Source organism: Onychostoma macrolepis, chromosome 21 (assembly GCF_012432095.1).
Source record: "Onychostoma macrolepis isolate SWU-2019 chromosome 21, ASM1243209v1, whole genome shotgun sequence".
Lineage (NCBI taxonomy): Eukaryota > Metazoa > Chordata > Actinopteri > Cypriniformes > Cyprinidae > Onychostoma > Onychostoma macrolepis.
In genome coordinates, this window is record NC_081175.1 from 26,145,135 (window position 1) to 26,164,090 (window position 18,956).

The following is an 18,956-nucleotide window of genomic DNA, read 5'->3' on the forward strand; positions in this document are numbered from 1 at the left end:
GAGAGCTGTCAGTCTTGTTTTGAAAAGAAAACATTGTGTTTTTAGGTCATTTATGAGTGAGAGTGTGTTTGACAACGTTTGTTAATGAAGAATGTCACAAAGTGTTTAAGCAAGGTTTTTTAGTGCATTTTTAAAGGGAAGTTACTGCTCTGCCGAGCTGAGTGTTGGTTAGGAGCAGTGTTGGGCAGTAACTAGTTACTAGTAATTTAGTTACTGTAATAATATTACTTTTTGCAGTAACTAGTAGGTAACTAATTACTAATAAGATTTCAGTAATAATATTACAGTTACCATCCATAAAACAGCTTAGTTGCTTAGTTACTTTTGATGCCTCAACCCCTGCTGATTTAAAATCTAACAATCAAATAATTACTAGATTTATTTTCATAATTTTCATGACTCGCACATGCATGTGATGTCACCAGTGCAGCAGGCAAGCTTGGAATATGGAGAAGCTTACATTCAGCAGATAGACATATTGCATTATATTGATTTTGTCAGGAAAAAAGATCTGTTGTGTAAGTTGTGGCTTTACTTTACTCTGGCATTACATCCCTCTGATCAGCATGTGGTACATTATATTAATATAATTAAAAATATTTCTGGAAAATTAAACAGTTTCTTACAAACTCATGTGATTTGACAAAATACATAACGAAATTGAATCGCATATGGGTAACGTAAAAATTACTTCAAGCTATACATGACAATTAATGAGATGAATACAACACTTCTACTTGAATGCCATCAATCACTATTGAGTGTTTGTAATAACTTCTGACTGCGATCCAATGTGGATTTTGGTCAAAAGATGAGGCAGAAATATGTTGTTAGTAACATACTAGAAGAATTTGATCTGGAAGATACACAGTTACAACTTCTGTGGGGCGTGAAGAAAAAGTAATGTAACTAGTAGTGTGACTAATTACTGTTGCCAGAAAGTAATAAGTAAAGTAACAATATTACTTTTGAAAGGAGTAACTAGTAATGAGTAATATATTACATTCATTGAGTAACTAGCCCAACACTGGTTATGAGAACTGTGAGAAGAGTTTTGAAAAAGTGACCTCAGTATTGAGAAATGTGCCCTAGGGATTGTAGCTCAGGTGTCAGACTTCAGTCATTGCATGCAATGTTCTTGTGAAAAGTTTTTCAATGCATAGTGACAAGGAGGTATTTAAGGATGTTTTGTGTTTTTGTTGCTACATTGTGTTTTCTGAGAAGAAGAAAAAACATCATAAAGCCTTTATTTATTCCAATTATGCCCTGAATGTTGCTCAGTCTATATTTCAGACAACAGTTTTTAAAGTTGTATTGTTACAGTTTGCCATATAAATGAGAGCTCAGAATTACAGAAGAGAAGCATCAGTGTGAGCTGTATGTCAGCGCAAATGTGGTTATGGTGTTAGGGGTTGTGTGGGTATCGCTGTGTAGGAAAAACAATCATGATGCTTCTAACACAGTGGTATGAGTGATCTTCTGAAAAAGAAAAAAAAAATCCTCTCTTGGGTTTCATGTTTTTCTTCTTCTTGTAGTCAGAAATAACTGTACTACTACAGTAAGCATATTTAATATCTTTTATTTAGTCTCTTCTTTTCTTTTCTTTATTCCACTTCATAGTAAGAATCCAGTAGAATCATACTCATGAAACATTTATTTATCTAATTTAATGTTAATTTCAACATTTACATTATTAAAATCAAAAGCTGTATCTGTAAATAATGGACGTGAGCTCACATTAACCATGATCAGTTGTATTTTTATTAACTGACATTAACAAATATTAGTAAATACTGTAACAGATGTGATGCTCATTAATTTAATGCATTATTTAATGTTAACTAATGGGACTTTATTGTAAAGTTTTTTTGTCTGGATATGTTGGATCATTCCTCAGATCTTCAGTGATCACTACAGGTGTTATGAAAGATGCAGCTTTAATGTTATTAAACTAATGACTCATCAATCTTACTTTACATCTTACTTTTAGATCATTATTTCAAGTCATTTCAGTTTGATTCGGCTCATGCTGCTGCTCTCTGACAAAATTACCTGTACAATGTTTGTCACAAACAAACGTGTGATTTCTCAAGACACATATTTCCGTTATATCTGCTGTGTTTGGTCTATGTGTAAGGTGTGTGTGCGCATGTGTGAACCTTGTGTCTGTGGTTGTTTGGGTGTGTATCACTTAAGAATATAAACCTTGTAAGTTGTCTTGTTATGGTTTATAGTTATATTGTTTCTAAACATTTCCATGAGTTAACCATGCTATAGTTGAACAACCAAAAAAGCACATTTTCATGATTGACAAGCTTTATTTATTTATTGAAGAATGGAAATGTGTGTGACATTCAGTTTCTGCTGCAGCTGTTGAATCTGAAGAGCAGCAGGACTCACTGAAACAGGAAGTAGAAGAGCAGAGGAGACATCAGCAGGAGGAAGCTTCCCTTATACACGCCATCTGATCAACAGAATAAACAAATTGCTGTTATTTAACGGTACTACTACTAATAATAGTAATTAAAATTTTGTATTGACTCTCAATCAATCAATTTTAATCAATTTAAAAGACAACCCAGTCAATACTTGTCTAATTTATAAGTGTTTCCTTTTCATGCTGCTCTAGCTTTGCACTATTGAAATTTAATATTTAGCTTTTTTGAACAATGATGTGTTTATATTACTGTAATAGTTGTTGTGAGAGGAAAAACACATGCATGCAAATTAGCATATGATCACATAAAGCACAATACCTGCTCCATTGCAGAGGTCAGTGTCACAGCAGCGGGTAGTTACTGTCACTCCAGTCAGGAGCTGCTGGGTCCCAGCTTCACATGTACTTGCACACTGTTTCGTTGTGATAGACACCTTAGTGGAACCTGTAAATTAAAACAAACAAACAAAAAAAAAAACATAAACGTCCATATACAGTAATATGATACCAATTCCAGCAAATATTTCTCTGGTAATAACAAATAATTGCAATTACGTGATGAGATTAACAAATACAGTATATTTCATGTTATCACTTTCATTAAACTATGACTGTACGTTTCCACATCAAACTGGACTTACCAGTGGATTGTTCTGTTGTTTTGCTTTCACATTTGGAAAATCCATCTCCACATATCTCCACTTTTGCTTCACAGGGACCCTCCTGAGCAGATGAACAGGTGTAACACTTCAGAGAGTATCCTTAAAGACAGAGACAGACATTTAGTGACCTCTCTATGTGTACCAAATAATATATAATTAAATACGTGCTGTTTTTTGTACCTCCGGTGAGAAAAACGAACAGAAGAACAACAGAGACACGCAGATCCATCATGTGTCAGGAACAGAATGAAATAACTATGTTTTCGTTCCTTTTATATCTGTTCAGAAAGGGGTGGGTTTACTGAGGAGCCTTTGTGAGGTCCTACACAAGACTATGACAGTTACTGTTACAAACCGAAAGAAATGTAACGAACATCAGCAAATCTGGGCTCTTTTGACACCCGAGCAAAATGGATTTGTGAAAATTTGTGAAAAAAATGTAATTATTCTACTGTAAATGAACACAATTCATTGCATCATTTTAGGTTACAGTGGCTTGAAGGACAATTTAGAAATTGACTCTGCTCATGCTTTGATTGAGAGTACTTTATAAAAAATACAGTGACATCGAGCAGCAAAACACTTATTTTCAGCACTGGAGGTGGGATAGATGAATGAAGTGTATAGAAGCAGAATAATGGCAATAGTTTTTGAAACATAAAGCATGCTGAATTCCACAAATCTGAAAAAAAAGATGCATTGCAATTAACAGTGCTTGCATTTTAATGCCTTGTATTTCCAGGGCTTGCATTTTTAGGTCCTGAAATTTAACATAGTTGTTTATTTAAGCTGTGAATATTTAAATTCAAAATATTTCACACACATTTTCATAATTAAAAATTCAATAATTCATATTAACCTTCCAGAATTCACTTCCAAAATATTAAATCTGTTTAAAAATACGATGAATAATATTCGACAGGCAAATTTCTGTCATTTTATTTCACTTTCCAAATTCGCTGCCACAAATTCAGTGGTTAAAATTCGGCAGAAAATTCAGCGTTGCACATCCGGGAACCGCAGGAATAGCAGTAGAGCACCGATGCATGATCTCCAGCTGCTGTCAGTCGCTCACCAGCAGGTGGCGCAAGCGGCTGTTGATGAAGGCCATATGTGGATCAAGTCACTCATTTACAAAAACTGATTTGCAGAAATGGAGCTAGCACTAGAAGTTTTGATTATCGGAGCCAGTATAAACATGTGGAAACGCTGATTGTGTGTATGTTTAATTCAACATTTTCGCTGTTTCCCTTAGCCTACATATAAGCAGCTTTCTCTACCACAAAGGAGACCCTCAAAGGACTCTACCCTCATACGTCACACTCCAGGATTCCCCAACAACACGTAACTCACCACAGTGAACTAATACAGTGATATAAGACCTCAGATCTCAGAATACATCTTATTGATGATTATGCAAACTATATGCAGGCATGCAAATGAGGTCAGAAGAAAGCAAAGCGCTGCATTTTCGTTGCTTTCCCTTACCACTGATCTATAGTCGACAGTCCTACAAAGATATCAATACCACGATTAGTTTTAACAGTAAGCAACCACTTTATATCAACATAAAAAATGAGTTCAAAACCACCTAGGTGTATTGTTGCTGCAAATGTAAACCTGAGAAAGCATTGTCGCGCTATCGCACCCAAGGGGCCGTCTGACAATTCCACCGACTGGGTTAAAACGTCCAATGTATTTAAATTAAAATTACTTTTAACATTTAAAATAACACAGTCAAATTGTAAAGCTTGTATTGCTCATAGTGATTTACTACAAATGAGATTTTGCCAATATATATACTGTATGTACAGTACACAATTATTTACATATAAAAGATCCCTGGTAAGGTTTTTTTTCATGTTCCAATGGTTGTAGTACATTGCTAGATACAAAACAACTGTGTGATCGTTATTATTGATGTTGGTAATTGTTGGTAAAAAAAAAAAAAAAAACTACAGTAATTCACCAAAAGGGTTTTTCATGTTCCACAGGTTGTAGTACATTGTGAAATTTTGCCAATATCTCCCTTACTGTATGTACAATTCACTTTTTTCATTTTTAAAACAAAAACTAAAAATCTGTAAGACCTCAAAAGGAATTGTTCATTTTCCAAAGATTGTAGTATAAAATATTAATGTACTTTATGTACATTAAGGGAGGTATTAGCAAAATTTCACCTATAGTAAGTGAGTATAGTCACTAGGAATGTACTACAAACTTTTGGAACACGAAAAATCCCCCCCCCCTCCAAAACAAACCTTTGTAAATTAATTTCTTAAGAATAATTATATACTGTATGTACAATGAGGAAGATATTGGCAAAATTTCAACTGTAGTAAGTCAGTCTGGTCACTAGTAACATACAACATTTGGGACACGAAAAATCCCATTTTGGTGAATTAAAAATTCTTAAAAATATTTGTGTAGTGTACATACTTAGGGGAATTATTGTCTAAGGTGAGTTATTGGCAATATATATTTAGTCAGTTTGAGTAAATTATTAATTTACTGTAAACATTAATTTGAATAAATTATTTGAATTTAATAATTACATTTAAATAATTTAGTAAATTATTACTTCGTTTTGTACTGTGAGGTAAATTTGCAGACGGTCCCTAATGCAGCCTAGGCGAATATGCAGCGAATATCAAACCTAAAACCTATAATATCGCGCTTGGTTTTCTATGGGAGAAAAAATGGTTTGGTGAAACTTGTTGGTTGTGGGCTCATCTGCTTAAATGTACATAATATACAGTAATATATTTTATTAATTAGATGCTGAATTTAATCATTTATTATCACTGAGGCAAACCGTGTTAAGTGTTTTCTTTATGGGAAATGTTTAACGTGCAGTTTTGCGCGTTCCGTAACTTGTGTTCATATCTGCATCTGTTTGCATCATCAGTAAAATCTGAGTTTGGTCTTAGGCTTGTTTGAGATGAGCAAAATCTGCGCAGAACCGATCACCGGTGATCACCGCGAGATGCATGCCGGTTAGAAAAGTGTAAATTAATAAGTCAATTTTTTATTAAACATATAACATTCACAGGGGATACAGTCAAAGCAATAAAATAAATACACAACCAGAATACAAAACAGTACCTCGATAATAGCAATAACAAAAAAAGAAATATAAAGAGAAAAACAAATAAACCATAGTTGCCATAAACATCTTTTAAAATAAATAAATAAATAAAAAGTGTCCGAGTTACATCCGCCTTGTTGTCATGTCATGCTGACTTCTCTCGCGACGGCGAGGCGGCTGTGTCGGATTGAGCAGTCACGCGCAGTTGCTCTCCACCGACTGCGCGGATCAAAAGCATGATGGGAAGCGACTGACTGACGACACAGTTTAACGCTCATTGGTTCAGACAACTGTGATGCTGCGTTCTCTGCTAAAATGTTTTTTTTGGGGGGTTTTTATCTGATTTCATGTGATTGTGTATTTAAATTATGCTTGAATATTCCCAAACACTATGACAGTGCGATCTCTGTGTGAGATGTTGTCATATTTCTATAAAAATCTAAAATACATGTTTGTATTAAAGTAGAATGGATGATATTCGTATGGGATTAAATAGGAAGCACTTTGAGTTTCCTGTTCATCATATTTATATTCATATAAAAGCAACAGAACTGAAATTATATCACATTTATTAGCAGAACAGCACATGAGTGAGAATAAGGCGTTATCCGTCTTTGATCTCGTGTAGTTTATCTGTTCCACTTCCAGAGCTCAGTCCATCTTGACTGCGTTTATTTCACTCCTCCCCTCACTGCAGCCGCCTACATTTAAGGCGAGGCGCATCTCAAACATGTCTAACAGCTGGCATTGTGTTAGTGCACTACTGAGCCACATAATGTGTTTTCTTTAACCGATTTCTGAGGGAAACAGCGCGAAACCTTGCGCGTTCGTTCATATTCTACATCTGCTTAACTGTCCATTTAGTTTTCATAATCATCAATAAAGTGTATTCTGAGATCTGAGGTCTTATATCACTGTATTAGTTCACTGAGGCGCGTTAAGCGTCGTTGGGGAATCCTGGAGTGTGACATATGAGGGAAACCCCGGTATTACAGCACAGGGTCACACAAGCCATGATACAGAGTTACAGAAACTAAGCAACCCAAAGCAATATATGTCTTCCTCAGATGTAATGTTAGTTCTGTACTTCAGCGTTGGGTAAAAGAGCATTATAATCTCCTTTGTGGTAGAGAAAGCTGCTTATATGTAGGCTAAGGGAAACAGCGAAAATGTTGAATTAAACATACACACAATCAGCGTTTCCACATGTTTACTGGCCCCGATAATCAAAACTTCTAGCGCTAGCTCCATTTCTGCAAATCAGTTTTTGTAAATGAGTGACTTGATCCACATATGGCCTTCATCAACAGCCGCTTGCGCCACCTGCTGGTGAGCGACTGACAGCAGCTGGAGATCATGCATCGGTGCTCTACTGCTATTCCTGCGGTTCCCGGATGTGCAACGCTGAATTTTCTGCCGAATTTTAACCACTGAATTTGTGGCAGCGAATTTGGAAAGTGAAATAAAATGACTGAAATTTACCTGTCGAATATTATACATCGTATTTTTAAACAGATTTAATATTTTGGAAGTGAATTCTGGAAGGTTAATATGAATTATTGAATTTTTAATTATGAAAATGTGTATGAAATATTTTGAATTTAAATATTCACAGCTTAAATAAACAACTATGTTAAATTTCAGGAGCTAAAAATGCAAGCCCTGGAAATACAAGGCATTAAAATACAAGCACTGTTAATTGCAATGCATCCTTTTTTCGATTTGTGGAATTCAGCATGCTTTATGTTTCAAAAACTATTGTTTTTGAATATATATATACTACTGCTTCCATATATATATATATATATATGTGTGTGTGTGTGTACATTTTTATCCATTTTATAGTATATAATTGATTGAACCCTTCTCTGTGGACACACTGTTTTAGATGTAGTGAGAAGACAATAAGTGTCATAGATTTCACATAATAATGATCAAATTAAATTGAGGGGGATAATTGTGTGAAATATATTCTATTATTAATCTCCATAACATTTACAATTGAAAATATTTTCATTTTTTAAACCTGATAGCAGTTAAAATTGCTGGACATGTTTTGTCCCATGTCTCAAGAATGACTATACACACACACAGACACACAAACATACACATATATATGTATGAAGGGTTCATTGGCAAAAACGGATAACTCAATTTTTAAACATTTTCAAAAATCTTGTTTTTTCATTGTGCATTCCATTTAATCTCAATCAAACTGCAGCTGGGTTATTTTGATTAGGAAAAAAAGTTTTTAATCCCTGAAAGCCTTTATCTTTGTTAGTCAGTCTGTATTTCAGAGAACAATTTTTTAACTTTTTATCGTTGCCAGATAAAGAAAGCTCAGAATAACAGAAGGTAAGCATCAGTGCAAATGTGGTGTGGATGTGGGTTTTGTTTGTTTGTGTTTGTGTGTGTGTGTGTGTGTGAGGGATAGTGTACAGTCAGCAGATTATTTTGCAAAAGAAACCTCTGCAGGGTGATAAAGACTACACTGCGTAATTTTCCCGCTTATCATGTGGCCTCTTGCCTGATAAGAAAACAATTGAACGCAAAATATTAATTTGAAAAATTAAATACGGAAAATTATTTCATATTAACATAGTAGATTGTGCCCTATTTTTAAATACTTTTCTTAGAGTGTAGCATATTAACTACTAATACACTGCTTAAAGCATTGAGAATGTGTAGTTTTACTAGTAACTATTAAAAAAAAAAAAAAAAAAAACTTAAATTGTAATCATTCAGAAATGTGTTCAATAATTCAATGTATTTTAAAATACAGTTATTTATATTTTAATTGTATTGTTGTATTGCAGGGAGCCATGTAGAAATATAAATGAACGATGCATGGTTCTGCTCTAAGCATGTAAATTTCAAGTTGTGAAAGGACTGCCAGTGCCAGGTAAACATAACGCAAATTATGAATATACAAATCCATGACAGTAAACTGATGTCCAGCTCTGTTTCTGACGAACTCCAGCGCTCTGACACAAAGGACAATTTCAAATATTCATAAGAGAATAGTGAAAAAAAATAGTTTCCTCAAAAATATTAAGCAGCACAACATTGATAATAATCAGAAATGGTTACTGAGAATGATTTCTGAAGGATCATGTGACACTAAAGACCGGCGTATTGATGCTGAAAATTCAGCTTTGATCACAGGAATACAGTAGCCTATATGTTAAAACATTCAAATAGATATTTTAAATTGACCATGTTTCACAATATTACAGTGTTTACTGTATTTTTTAACAAATAAGTGAGCCTTGGTGAGCATAACCCTGCTGAAAAAAAACAATAGAGCCCTGCCCAAAACACAATAGAAAATGTAATGGTTTTAATGGTTATAATGGGAATTGTATTGGTTTTAATGAAAACTATAATGGTGTCAACTGGTATGTGATGGATTCTATTGGTGGGATGTTAAATCCTATTGGACAAATGCCCAAAACGCACTACAAAAAGGAATATTGTAATGGTTTTACTGGGAAAAGCTAATGGTTTATAATGGTATTTTAATGGAAACCATTGGAATTTCTGTGATGGTTTCTATTGGGGTCCTATTGTTTTTGGGGGTTTTTTTAGCAGGAAGAGACTTTCAAAAAACAAAAAGAGGGGGTTGGGGGGTCTTGAAAATATTTTTCTCTATAAAAGAGTGGCCCGGCAGAAAAAGTTTGGAACCACTGCGTTAAAGCAAAGACTATACAATACCCTTAAAGTCTTAAAGAGACTTTGGTTAAAGTTACTTTCTTGATGATGCTGTGTCATCAAAATGCTTTGAAGACTCGAATGCAGCCAAGTTATTTTGCATGCGATCTCTATGCTAATTTTAACCTTGAGACTGGGGAATGCCGCCACGTTTGTACAAATGGAGAGAGGGAGGCCTAAAACATCACTGCTACATTATCACAAGAACAGTGACTAAATAAGTGTGCAAGTATCAAATCATACAAACTGTACTGATAAAACACAAGAAAAAGACATTTATGATTGACCTGCATGATGGTCTGATATGCTAATGATAGGAATCTATCCCTTGACGTAATTGGTTATTGAATTTTGTGAGGTAGCAAAAAAAGGACTGTTTCAAACCGCACTTCTGGGACAGCCTTTGGGAAGCTACAGTTTTAAGGAGAAAATACTCAGCAATGGTGTTGATTAATGGATTGGTTTGTCTAAAAGCATATTTAAAACACCACATAGACAGATAAACAACATAACTTGATTTTCACTACAGAGGAACTTTTTAAAAAACTCCTTCAGGCCCCAAAACATATTTGAAACGCCTTCTATCAATCGCTTCAAACTCTTATTGGCGCATACTCATGTCAATCATCTCTTCATCACTGTGATTGGTCAGTACATGTGCTTGCGCTGTAGAGCCAGTGTAGAGTCTGAAGCGAATGTTTCAGCGATTAACTGCGATAAAGGAGACGTATATTGGTAAGTTTCAGTAGGGTTATCAGGTTATAAATGTTTTAATATTCATAGAACACATCCTGTTGATAATATATATACCCTGTTTTATTAGTAGTGTCGTGTTCTGTTGCGTTAACCGACTAGCTAACATACTAGCATGTTAACATAGCAAACACTCATCGGGAATCTCATATAATTTAGTTTTATACGGATTTGTAATGGGTAACGTTAAATCAGACGCCCTGTAAGTGAACAATATTGATTTCAATTAGGTAGTTTGTATCTCAAACATTATCTGATGTATATAACATTAGCCAAGTAGCAGGTTATGTTCGACAGATTAGCTAATACTTGTTTACGAGCTAAATCTATAGATATCTCTTACGAAATGTAATTAATAATCGTATGTATTTATATTGATGGTATTATATGTTTAAAATATGTCTTGTAAGACTCCAGTCATTAGTCTAGATTTAATCTCCATAGGGGACGAGGGCTAATTGGATTTCTTACCAGCCCCAGTCTAATTTTCTCATGAGGTTATTTTGAACTAGATTTGCATTTCCTGAATAACCAGCACTTGATGATGGGAAGCAAAAGGATAGTTTTAGTGTATGATTTGTGCAATTTCTTGGGTTAAATTATCTGGAAAATGAGAGAAGGCAACCCAGTCTTTGTAAACAAATAGGAACATTAATCTAAATATTGTAATGCTAATACACACACTAATGTGTTTTTATAAAATAAAATCCATACTTGGATATTACATGATTATTGTGATATTGTATTTATTGTTCAATTGTAAATGTAATGCAAAAATATTATGCAACAATAATACAGTGTACAGTACTTATACAGCATTTAATACATCAATGTTAATTTCTACATTTGAATGAGAATTAATGCAATACCTATTAATAATGTATAAATACTTGTTTACAACAGTGAACATTGATATTTATACAATACATTTAACCTAGATTAATAAATACTGTAGATAAAAAATGTTGTTTATTGTTCATGATACCTAATATTGTTTAAATATTTAAATTATTTTTTTAATTTCACAAAATGCAATCTTTGTAAGTACATCTTTATTTTGCAAAAACTAAACTTAAAATTACATACAAAAAAATAATGAAAATAAATAAAAATTAAAAAGCATTAACTAATATTAACCGATTGAACCTTGTGAAGTGTTACCTTTAATTACCTTAAAGGTAACTTGTACTTAGGTGACTTGAACTTCGAGTCTTGTTTAGTGTTTTGTTTAATGGAAAGTTGTGCTGTCTGCTTAACTAAACACTGCTAAACTGCTGATTTGATTTTGATGCTTCTTGATGTTCTCAGTGTGATAGTTGTATGTTTTCTGTGTCACATTTATCTCAGTGTGACATCATGACAACACTTGATGATAAGATTCTTGGGGAGAAGCTGCAGTATTACTACAGCAGCAGTGAGGATGATGAGAGCGACCATGAGGAAGAGGAGAACGCATCCAAAACCATCCGCGACCCGGAGGTGCTGGATGTGGAACTGGAGTACAGTGCAGATGGCAGTTCGGTCAACACTGGTACGGTTAAATGTGAACTCTGAACAAAAATGTGTACTTCTGTCTTTCACAGCCTCTGAATAAAAGATGCTGCATCCACGTTCAACCAGGGTTCCCGCAGGTCCTTAAAAAGTCTTAAATTTACTTGATCAAATTTAAGGTCATAAAAAGTCTTAATTATGATTTCAGGAGGTCTTCAATCTGGGTACAGACCAGAATCACGATACAGCTTAATGTGACCATTAAACTTCAAAAGGCTATAAATAAATATGAGCGTTGCGCTGCTTTGTGTTCTGCCGTTACCGCGGAAACGGTTCCCGAAAACACCTCCTGCTGGCAGAGAATAAATGTGCATGTTCGGGCTGTTGTTGTGAGTAGGGTATTCATGCAATACCGGAGGCTGTAGTTTCAGAACTGGATTTCTAGGACCCTATAGTTGTTTTTTTTTTTTTTATTATATTATTTTATTTATTTATTTTTTGTATGTATTATGTCAGGTCTTCCAGCCAGGTCTATCAAACCTTTACAATTAATCCAGAACCCAGCAGCTAGATTAATTTTTAATGAGCCAAAAATAATGTAAGAAAGAATGAAGAACGTCACACCTCTCTTTATCAATTTGCACTGGCTACCAATAGCTGCTCGCATAAAAATCAAGGCATTAATGTTTGCCTACAAAACCACCACTAGCTCTGCACCCCTTTACCTAAATTAATTACTTCAGACTTATGTGCCTCTAGAAGCTTGCATTCTGCAAGTGAACGTCGCTTTATTAAAAACACATCTCTTCCATCTTTATTTGACCCTCTATCTCTAGCTCTCTCTATTCTAATTCTATTCTTAAAAAAAAAAAAATCTTGTCCCTTTTAGACTTACACTCTAATCATTTACTGCTTGTTTTCTTTCAAAAATAAAATAAAAATAAAAACTACAATAAAAAAACAACTAACACTAGCTTTTTGAATCTTTTTGTATTCTGTTTTTTTTTTTTTTGTTATATAATTAAAAAAAATCCTTGCTATGTGTACTGCGTTAGGCTAACTGAGACTTGTCATAGCACTTGCATATCATTGCTCTTTTGTTGATTTTGATTGCTTCCATTTTCCTCATTTGTAAGTCGCTTTGGATTAAAGCATCTGCTAAATGACTAAATATTAGTGGCTCATACTATTTTATAGCACTTGCTATTCAATTCTGTATATTATTATTTTTAAGCAATTACGCAGTTGTTTAATTGTATACACTTAATTATTGTCCTAACCAACTCCTAACCCTAAACATACCCGTTGGTAACCCTCTTGAAATATTTAACCTAATTTATTTCTATGTATTCTGGTTTTAAATTCAGTTTTCTTGGAAAGAAGTCTTGTGTCTGTGCGAGACTTCAGTTCATTAGCCGCAGCGCTTCATGTCTGATGTGTGACCCACTTAAAGGTCCCATGGCATGAAAATTTCACTTTGAGGTTTTTTAACATTAATATGAGTTCCCCTAGCCTGCCTATGGTCCCCCAGTGGCTAGAAGTGGCGATTAGGTGTAAACCGAGCCCTGGGTATCCTGCTTCGCCTTTGAGAAAATGAAAGCTCAGATGCCCAATCTGGAATCTTCCCTTTATGTCGTCATATGGGGAAAGGTTACCTCCCCTTTCTCTGCTTTGCCCGCCCATGAGAAGATGAGCTACTACCGTGCGAGGCGAGCACAATATATATTTTTTTTCCTCGAGAGACATCATGGCTTGCAAATGAGTGAAGCATGACAGTTGCTCAGTGTTTGGATGTACAAATGAACAACAAAGTATTTTTTTAGTTCCTTTATCCAAGCCTATGTCTAGCATTAGCTACATGATAATAACTGTAACTGCATACATAAACAAACCAACTAAAGTACCGTATCCAGACACAATATTTTAAACTAACCATTCGGAGACGTCCTGCTGTAGCCGCTGAGTATCAACTTCTTCATCCGGTGCTTCTCCATCCAGATCAGATTCTGGGTCAAACTGAAAAGCTTGAAGGACTGTGTGTCTACGAGCCATTGCGATTCATCCACTGTCAACATTAGCGCATGGTAGCGCAAGCTGGTTAAGGCCACACACACACCCTCCACCTTGCCCCGCCTCTCTCCTCCTCATTAGCATTTAAAGCTACAGAAATGCTACAGCTAAAAAATGGTTTAAAGGCTGAAATATGAAGTGTATCATTTTATAAAACTTTTTGATTTTGTGAAAACTTCTATCTGAACTGTAAATCATGCTTTTTACTTTTGCTTTTTTTTTGGTATTCATTTTATTTGTGCAGGTCTTAAAAAAGGTCTTAAAAAGTCTTAAATTTGAACTTAAAAATCCTGCAGCAACCCTGTCATCAACCACACATCCGTGAGACTGTGTGTGTTTCTCCTACAGGGCCGAAAGGAGTGATTAATGACTGGCGTAAATACAAGCAGCTGGAGAACGAGCAGCGCGTGGAGCAGCAGAAAGAGATGGAGCGACTCATCAAGAAACTCAGCATGACCTGCAAGTCGCATATGGAGGAAGAAGCCGACAGACAGAAACAGAAGGAGCTACAGGATAAGATCGCAAACAAAGTGAGAAACACTTTTTACGCAGTCGAGTCAACATACTGAATGTCACAGAATGTCATGATACGATGGTTGTCTATTATAGTTTTTCTAATATTTAAAAATGTTTGTATTTTTTACTAATTTATTTTAGAAAATTAGAAATGTTGCCTTGCAAACTGAAATAAAATAGGATTTTTGAACAAATATTTTACTTTAATTTTAAGTAAAGAAAATGTTTTTAATAGTTCTAGTTAATTTTAATAACCATAATTATTTATATCAAATGGATATTAAGTCTCGCGTTTAAAAAATAAACAATATTATAAAAAATATAAACAAATTGTTCTACCTTTTAAATCCATTTCACTTTGCCCTCCTCATTTCCGAATATCAGCAACAAAAATTTCATTCTTTTCTTTTTTCTTTTTTCTTTTTTTTTCTTCAGATGAACCTCCGTGTGGATGAAGAAGAAGAGGAGGATGATGATGATGATGAAGCCTTCCTCCAGCAGTATCGTCTGCAGCGCATGGAGGAGATGCGGCGACAGCTGTGTGGAGGGCGCCGCTTTGAAAAGGTGATTGACATCTCTTCGGGGGAGGAGTTCCTGCACGCCGTAGATGAGGAGGGCAAGAACACTCTGGTGCTGGTCCACATCTTCGAGCCAGAGGTGCCTGCCTGCCAGGCCATGGATGGAAGCCTGCTCTGCCTCGCACTGCAGTACCCAATGGTAACAATGATGAAGATATGTTTTCATTATAGAGCTTTAAAGGAATAGTTCAGGAAAAAAGGAAAATTTGCTAAACATTTACTCACCCTCAGGCCATTCAGGATGTAGATGTATTTGTTTATTCATCTGAAATGATTAGGAGACATTTACATCACCTACTCAACAATGGATCCTCTGCAGTGAATGGGTGCCGTCAAAATGAGAGTCCAAACAGCTGATCAAAACATCACAGTAATCCACAAGTAATCTACACCACTCCAGTCCATCAATTAATGTCTTGTGAAGTGAAAAGCTGCGTTTTATAAGAAACAAATCCATCAAGATATTTTAACTTTAAATCGATGCTTCTGGCCACAATACAAGTCCTTTGTCCATAGTAATACTTCCTGCATTGAAAAAGTCCATCCCCTGTTGTCCTCTCACATTAGAATCCGATTTCTCTCCTGATTCAGACAGGACAACTTTTTAACTGGAGGAAGTGTTAATATGGATAAAGGACTCATATTTTTTTGGAAGCAATGGTTTCAGGTTAAAAATGTCTTGATGGATTTGTTTCTTACAAACATGCAGCTTTTGGCTTCTCAATACTTTAAGACTTTCCAGCATCAGTGTGGAAAGGTCTGAAAGAGATCACCAACTACAAGACACCATCCCCCAGCACTGTGGAGAATCAACAACTGGCAGAGGATCTGAATGAGTTCTACTGCAGGTTTGAAAAAACACCCCACACCCGCCCTGAACACCTCTCCACACAACCATTAACACCTCCAGCAACCCCCCTCTCCACCACACCTGCACTTCAGATCAGTGAAGACGATGTGCGCCAGGTCTTCCGGAAGCAGAAAAGGAAAAAAGCACCAGGCCCAGATTGTGTTACACCAGTCTGTCTGAAATCCTGTGCTGACCAGCTGGCCCTCATCTTCAACAAATCACTGGAGCTGTGCGAAGTCCCTTCATGCTTCAAACACTCCACCATCATCCCCGTCCCAAAGCAACCGCAAATTACAGGACTAAACGACTACAGGCTTGTGGCTCTAACGTCTATGGTCATGAAGTCTTTTGAAAAACTGGTGCTGGCCCACCTGAAGGACATTACTGGACCCTTACTGGATCCTCTTCGGTTTGCCTACAGAGCAAACAGGTCTCTGGACGATGCAGTCAACATGGGACTGCATTATGTTCTGCAACATCTAGACAGACTCTGCCTTTAACACTATCATCCCATCACTCCTGCAGCCCAAATTAACTCAGCTGTCTGTGCCCACCTCCGTCTGTCAGTGGATCAACAGCTTCCTGACAGACAGGCATTAGCTAGTGACGCTGGGAAAATACACATCCAGCACCCGCACCATCAGCACTGGAGTTCCCCAGGGCTGCGTTCTCTCCCCACTGCTCTTCTCCCTCTACACCAACGACTGCACATTTAAAGACCCCTCTGTCAAGCTCCTGAAGTTTGCAGACGACACCATACTGATCGGCCTCATTCAGGACGGTTAAGGAGCTGGCTGTTTGATGCAGTCTTAACAACCTGGAGCTCAACACGCTCAAAACAGTGGAGATGATCGTGGACTTCAGGAGAAACCCCCTGCACTCCCCCCACTCACCATCATGAACAGCACTGTGACTGCAGTGGAGTCATTCAGATTTCTGGGCACCACAATTTCTCAGGACCTGAAGTGGGACAATCACATTGAGTCCATTGTGAAGAAGGCCCAGCAGAGGTTGTACTTCCTTCGCCAGCTGAGGAAGTTCAACCTGCCACAGGAGCTGCTGAAACAGTTCTACTCCGCCATCATTGAATCAGTCCTCTGCACTTCAGTAACTGTCCGGTTCAGCTCAGCTACCAAATCTGACCTCAGAAGACTACAGAGGGTAGTCCGGACTGCTGAGCAAATCATTGATACAACCCTCCCCAGTCTCCAAGAACTGTACTCATCCAGAGTGAGCAAAAGGGCTGGCAAAATCACTCTGGACCCCTCACATCCAGCACACTCCCTCTTTGAACTGTTACCGTCTGGTCGACGCTACAGAGCTCTGAGCACCAGAACGACCAGCACAGGAACAGTTTCTTCCCTCAGACAATCCATCTCATGAACACTGGACAATAATTGTGGAACACACACTATTTATACACTTATTTATCTAACACACATACTTGGTCTACATTTCAATTTGCACATAATATACCTGTACATACAACTGTCTATTGTTATATATCTGTACATACAATTGTGAATTTGTATATTTTATCTTATTTACTTGTTCTATTTTTTTAATTATTCTTTTTATTATCTGTGTTTTTTGTTCTGTTGCTGTCATTCTGTTGCACTGTGGAAGCTTCTGTCACGAAAACAAATTCCTCGTTTGTGTAAACATACCTGGCAATAAAAGCTCATTCTGATTCTGATTAATTGCTGGACTGGAGTGGTGTGGGTTACTTGTGGATTATTGTGATGTTTTTATCAGCTGTTTGGACTCTCATTCTGACGGCACCCATTCACTGCAGAGGATCCATTGGTGAGCAAGTGATGTAATGCTACATTTCTCCAAATCTGTTTCCATGAAGAAACAAACTCATCTACATCTTGGATGGCCAGAATAAATTTGCAGCAAATTCAAGTTTTTGGGTAAGCTATTCTTTTAGTTTGTATTAGGTTGTGATTTCTTACTTCTCTGTTTCTCTCCTCGACGTGCAGGTGAAGTTCTGTCGGGTCCGGGGCTCTGCGGTCGGCACCAGCGCTCTTTTCCGCAGTTCAGCTTTGCCAGCCCTACTGCTGTACCGCGGCGGTGAGCTGGTGGGGAATCTGGTGCGTGTGTCCGATCAGCTCGGAGATGATTTCTACGCCACAGACGTCGAAGCTCTGCTGCAGGAATACGGGCTTCTTCCAGAGAAATACACGCAGCCAAACACGCACTCGTCTATTCGCAATGCCGCTGTCACTCACCCTACCGATTCCGACAGCGACCTGGATATAGACTAAATCCGTAATGTGTGTGTACATACATGCACACCAACACATAGATACAGAAAAATATACACTCTTGTATACATCCACATAGTGATTCAGACCCAATACAGTGACCAAAAACAAACAACGGTTGCAGCTCAGAAAAATGTGAGATACACTACTGTAAACTCGGGATTTAGGCATTTCACTGATCATGATTACTGGACCAATACAGTAGATATCATTAGATGTATTTATGTGTGTGTCATTTCAGACGCTTCCAGAATCGGGAGTGTTTCTTTATGCAATCAAAAATGCAAAACCCTTCAGAGAATCCTGCATCGATGTTTCACTATTTATTATAGTTTTAGATTTATATGTTTGTTTATTTGTGTTTTCGACATATTAGTTTGCTTTACCCTCTGTTAGTTTTATACATTTTGTAAACATATCCATCAAGACAAATGCAAAAATAAAAACATGATTCTAAATTGACCCTTGTCTTGTTTATTTTCTCTGCATTTAGGGGAAAAATTGGTTTTAAAAACTCCTATTTTATCTAA

General features: G+C 36.5%; 2 protein-coding genes across 3 annotated transcripts; one reads left to right on the forward strand and one right to left on the reverse strand.

Annotated features, from left to right (window-relative positions):
• Positions 1-2,298: 2,298 nt before the first annotated feature.
• LOC131529250 (lymphocyte antigen 6C2) lies at positions 2,299-4,055 on the reverse strand. 2 transcript variants are annotated; one of them, XM_058758878.1, is made up of 5 exons: positions 3,959-4,055; positions 3,280-3,377; positions 3,079-3,198; positions 2,757-2,882; positions 2,299-2,464 (listed from the first exon to the last, which is right to left on the reverse strand). In XM_058758878.1, exons 2-5 carry the CDS (start codon positions 3,329-3,331, stop codon positions 2,397-2,399), a joined length of 366 nt encoding a protein of 121 aa, XP_058614861.1. In that variant the 5' UTR covers positions 3,332-3,377; positions 3,959-4,055; the 3' UTR covers positions 2,299-2,396. The 2 variants fall into 2 exon arrangements, with proteins under 2 accessions (XP_058614861.1, XP_058614860.1); XM_058758877.1 differs by lacking the exon at positions 3,959-4,055 and having other exon boundaries at positions 3,280-3,404.
• Positions 4,056-10,486: 6,431 nt separating this feature from the next.
• On the forward strand, positions 10,487-18,888 carry pdcl (phosducin-like). Its single transcript, XM_058759252.1, has 5 exons — positions 10,487-10,633; positions 11,999-12,182; positions 14,561-14,742; positions 15,164-15,445; positions 18,142-18,888. Exons 2-5 carry the CDS (start codon positions 12,008-12,010, stop codon positions 18,424-18,426), a joined length of 924 nt encoding a protein of 307 aa, XP_058615235.1. The 5' UTR covers positions 10,487-10,633; positions 11,999-12,007; the 3' UTR covers positions 18,427-18,888.
• The last annotated feature ends 68 nt before the right edge of the window (positions 18,889-18,956 follow it).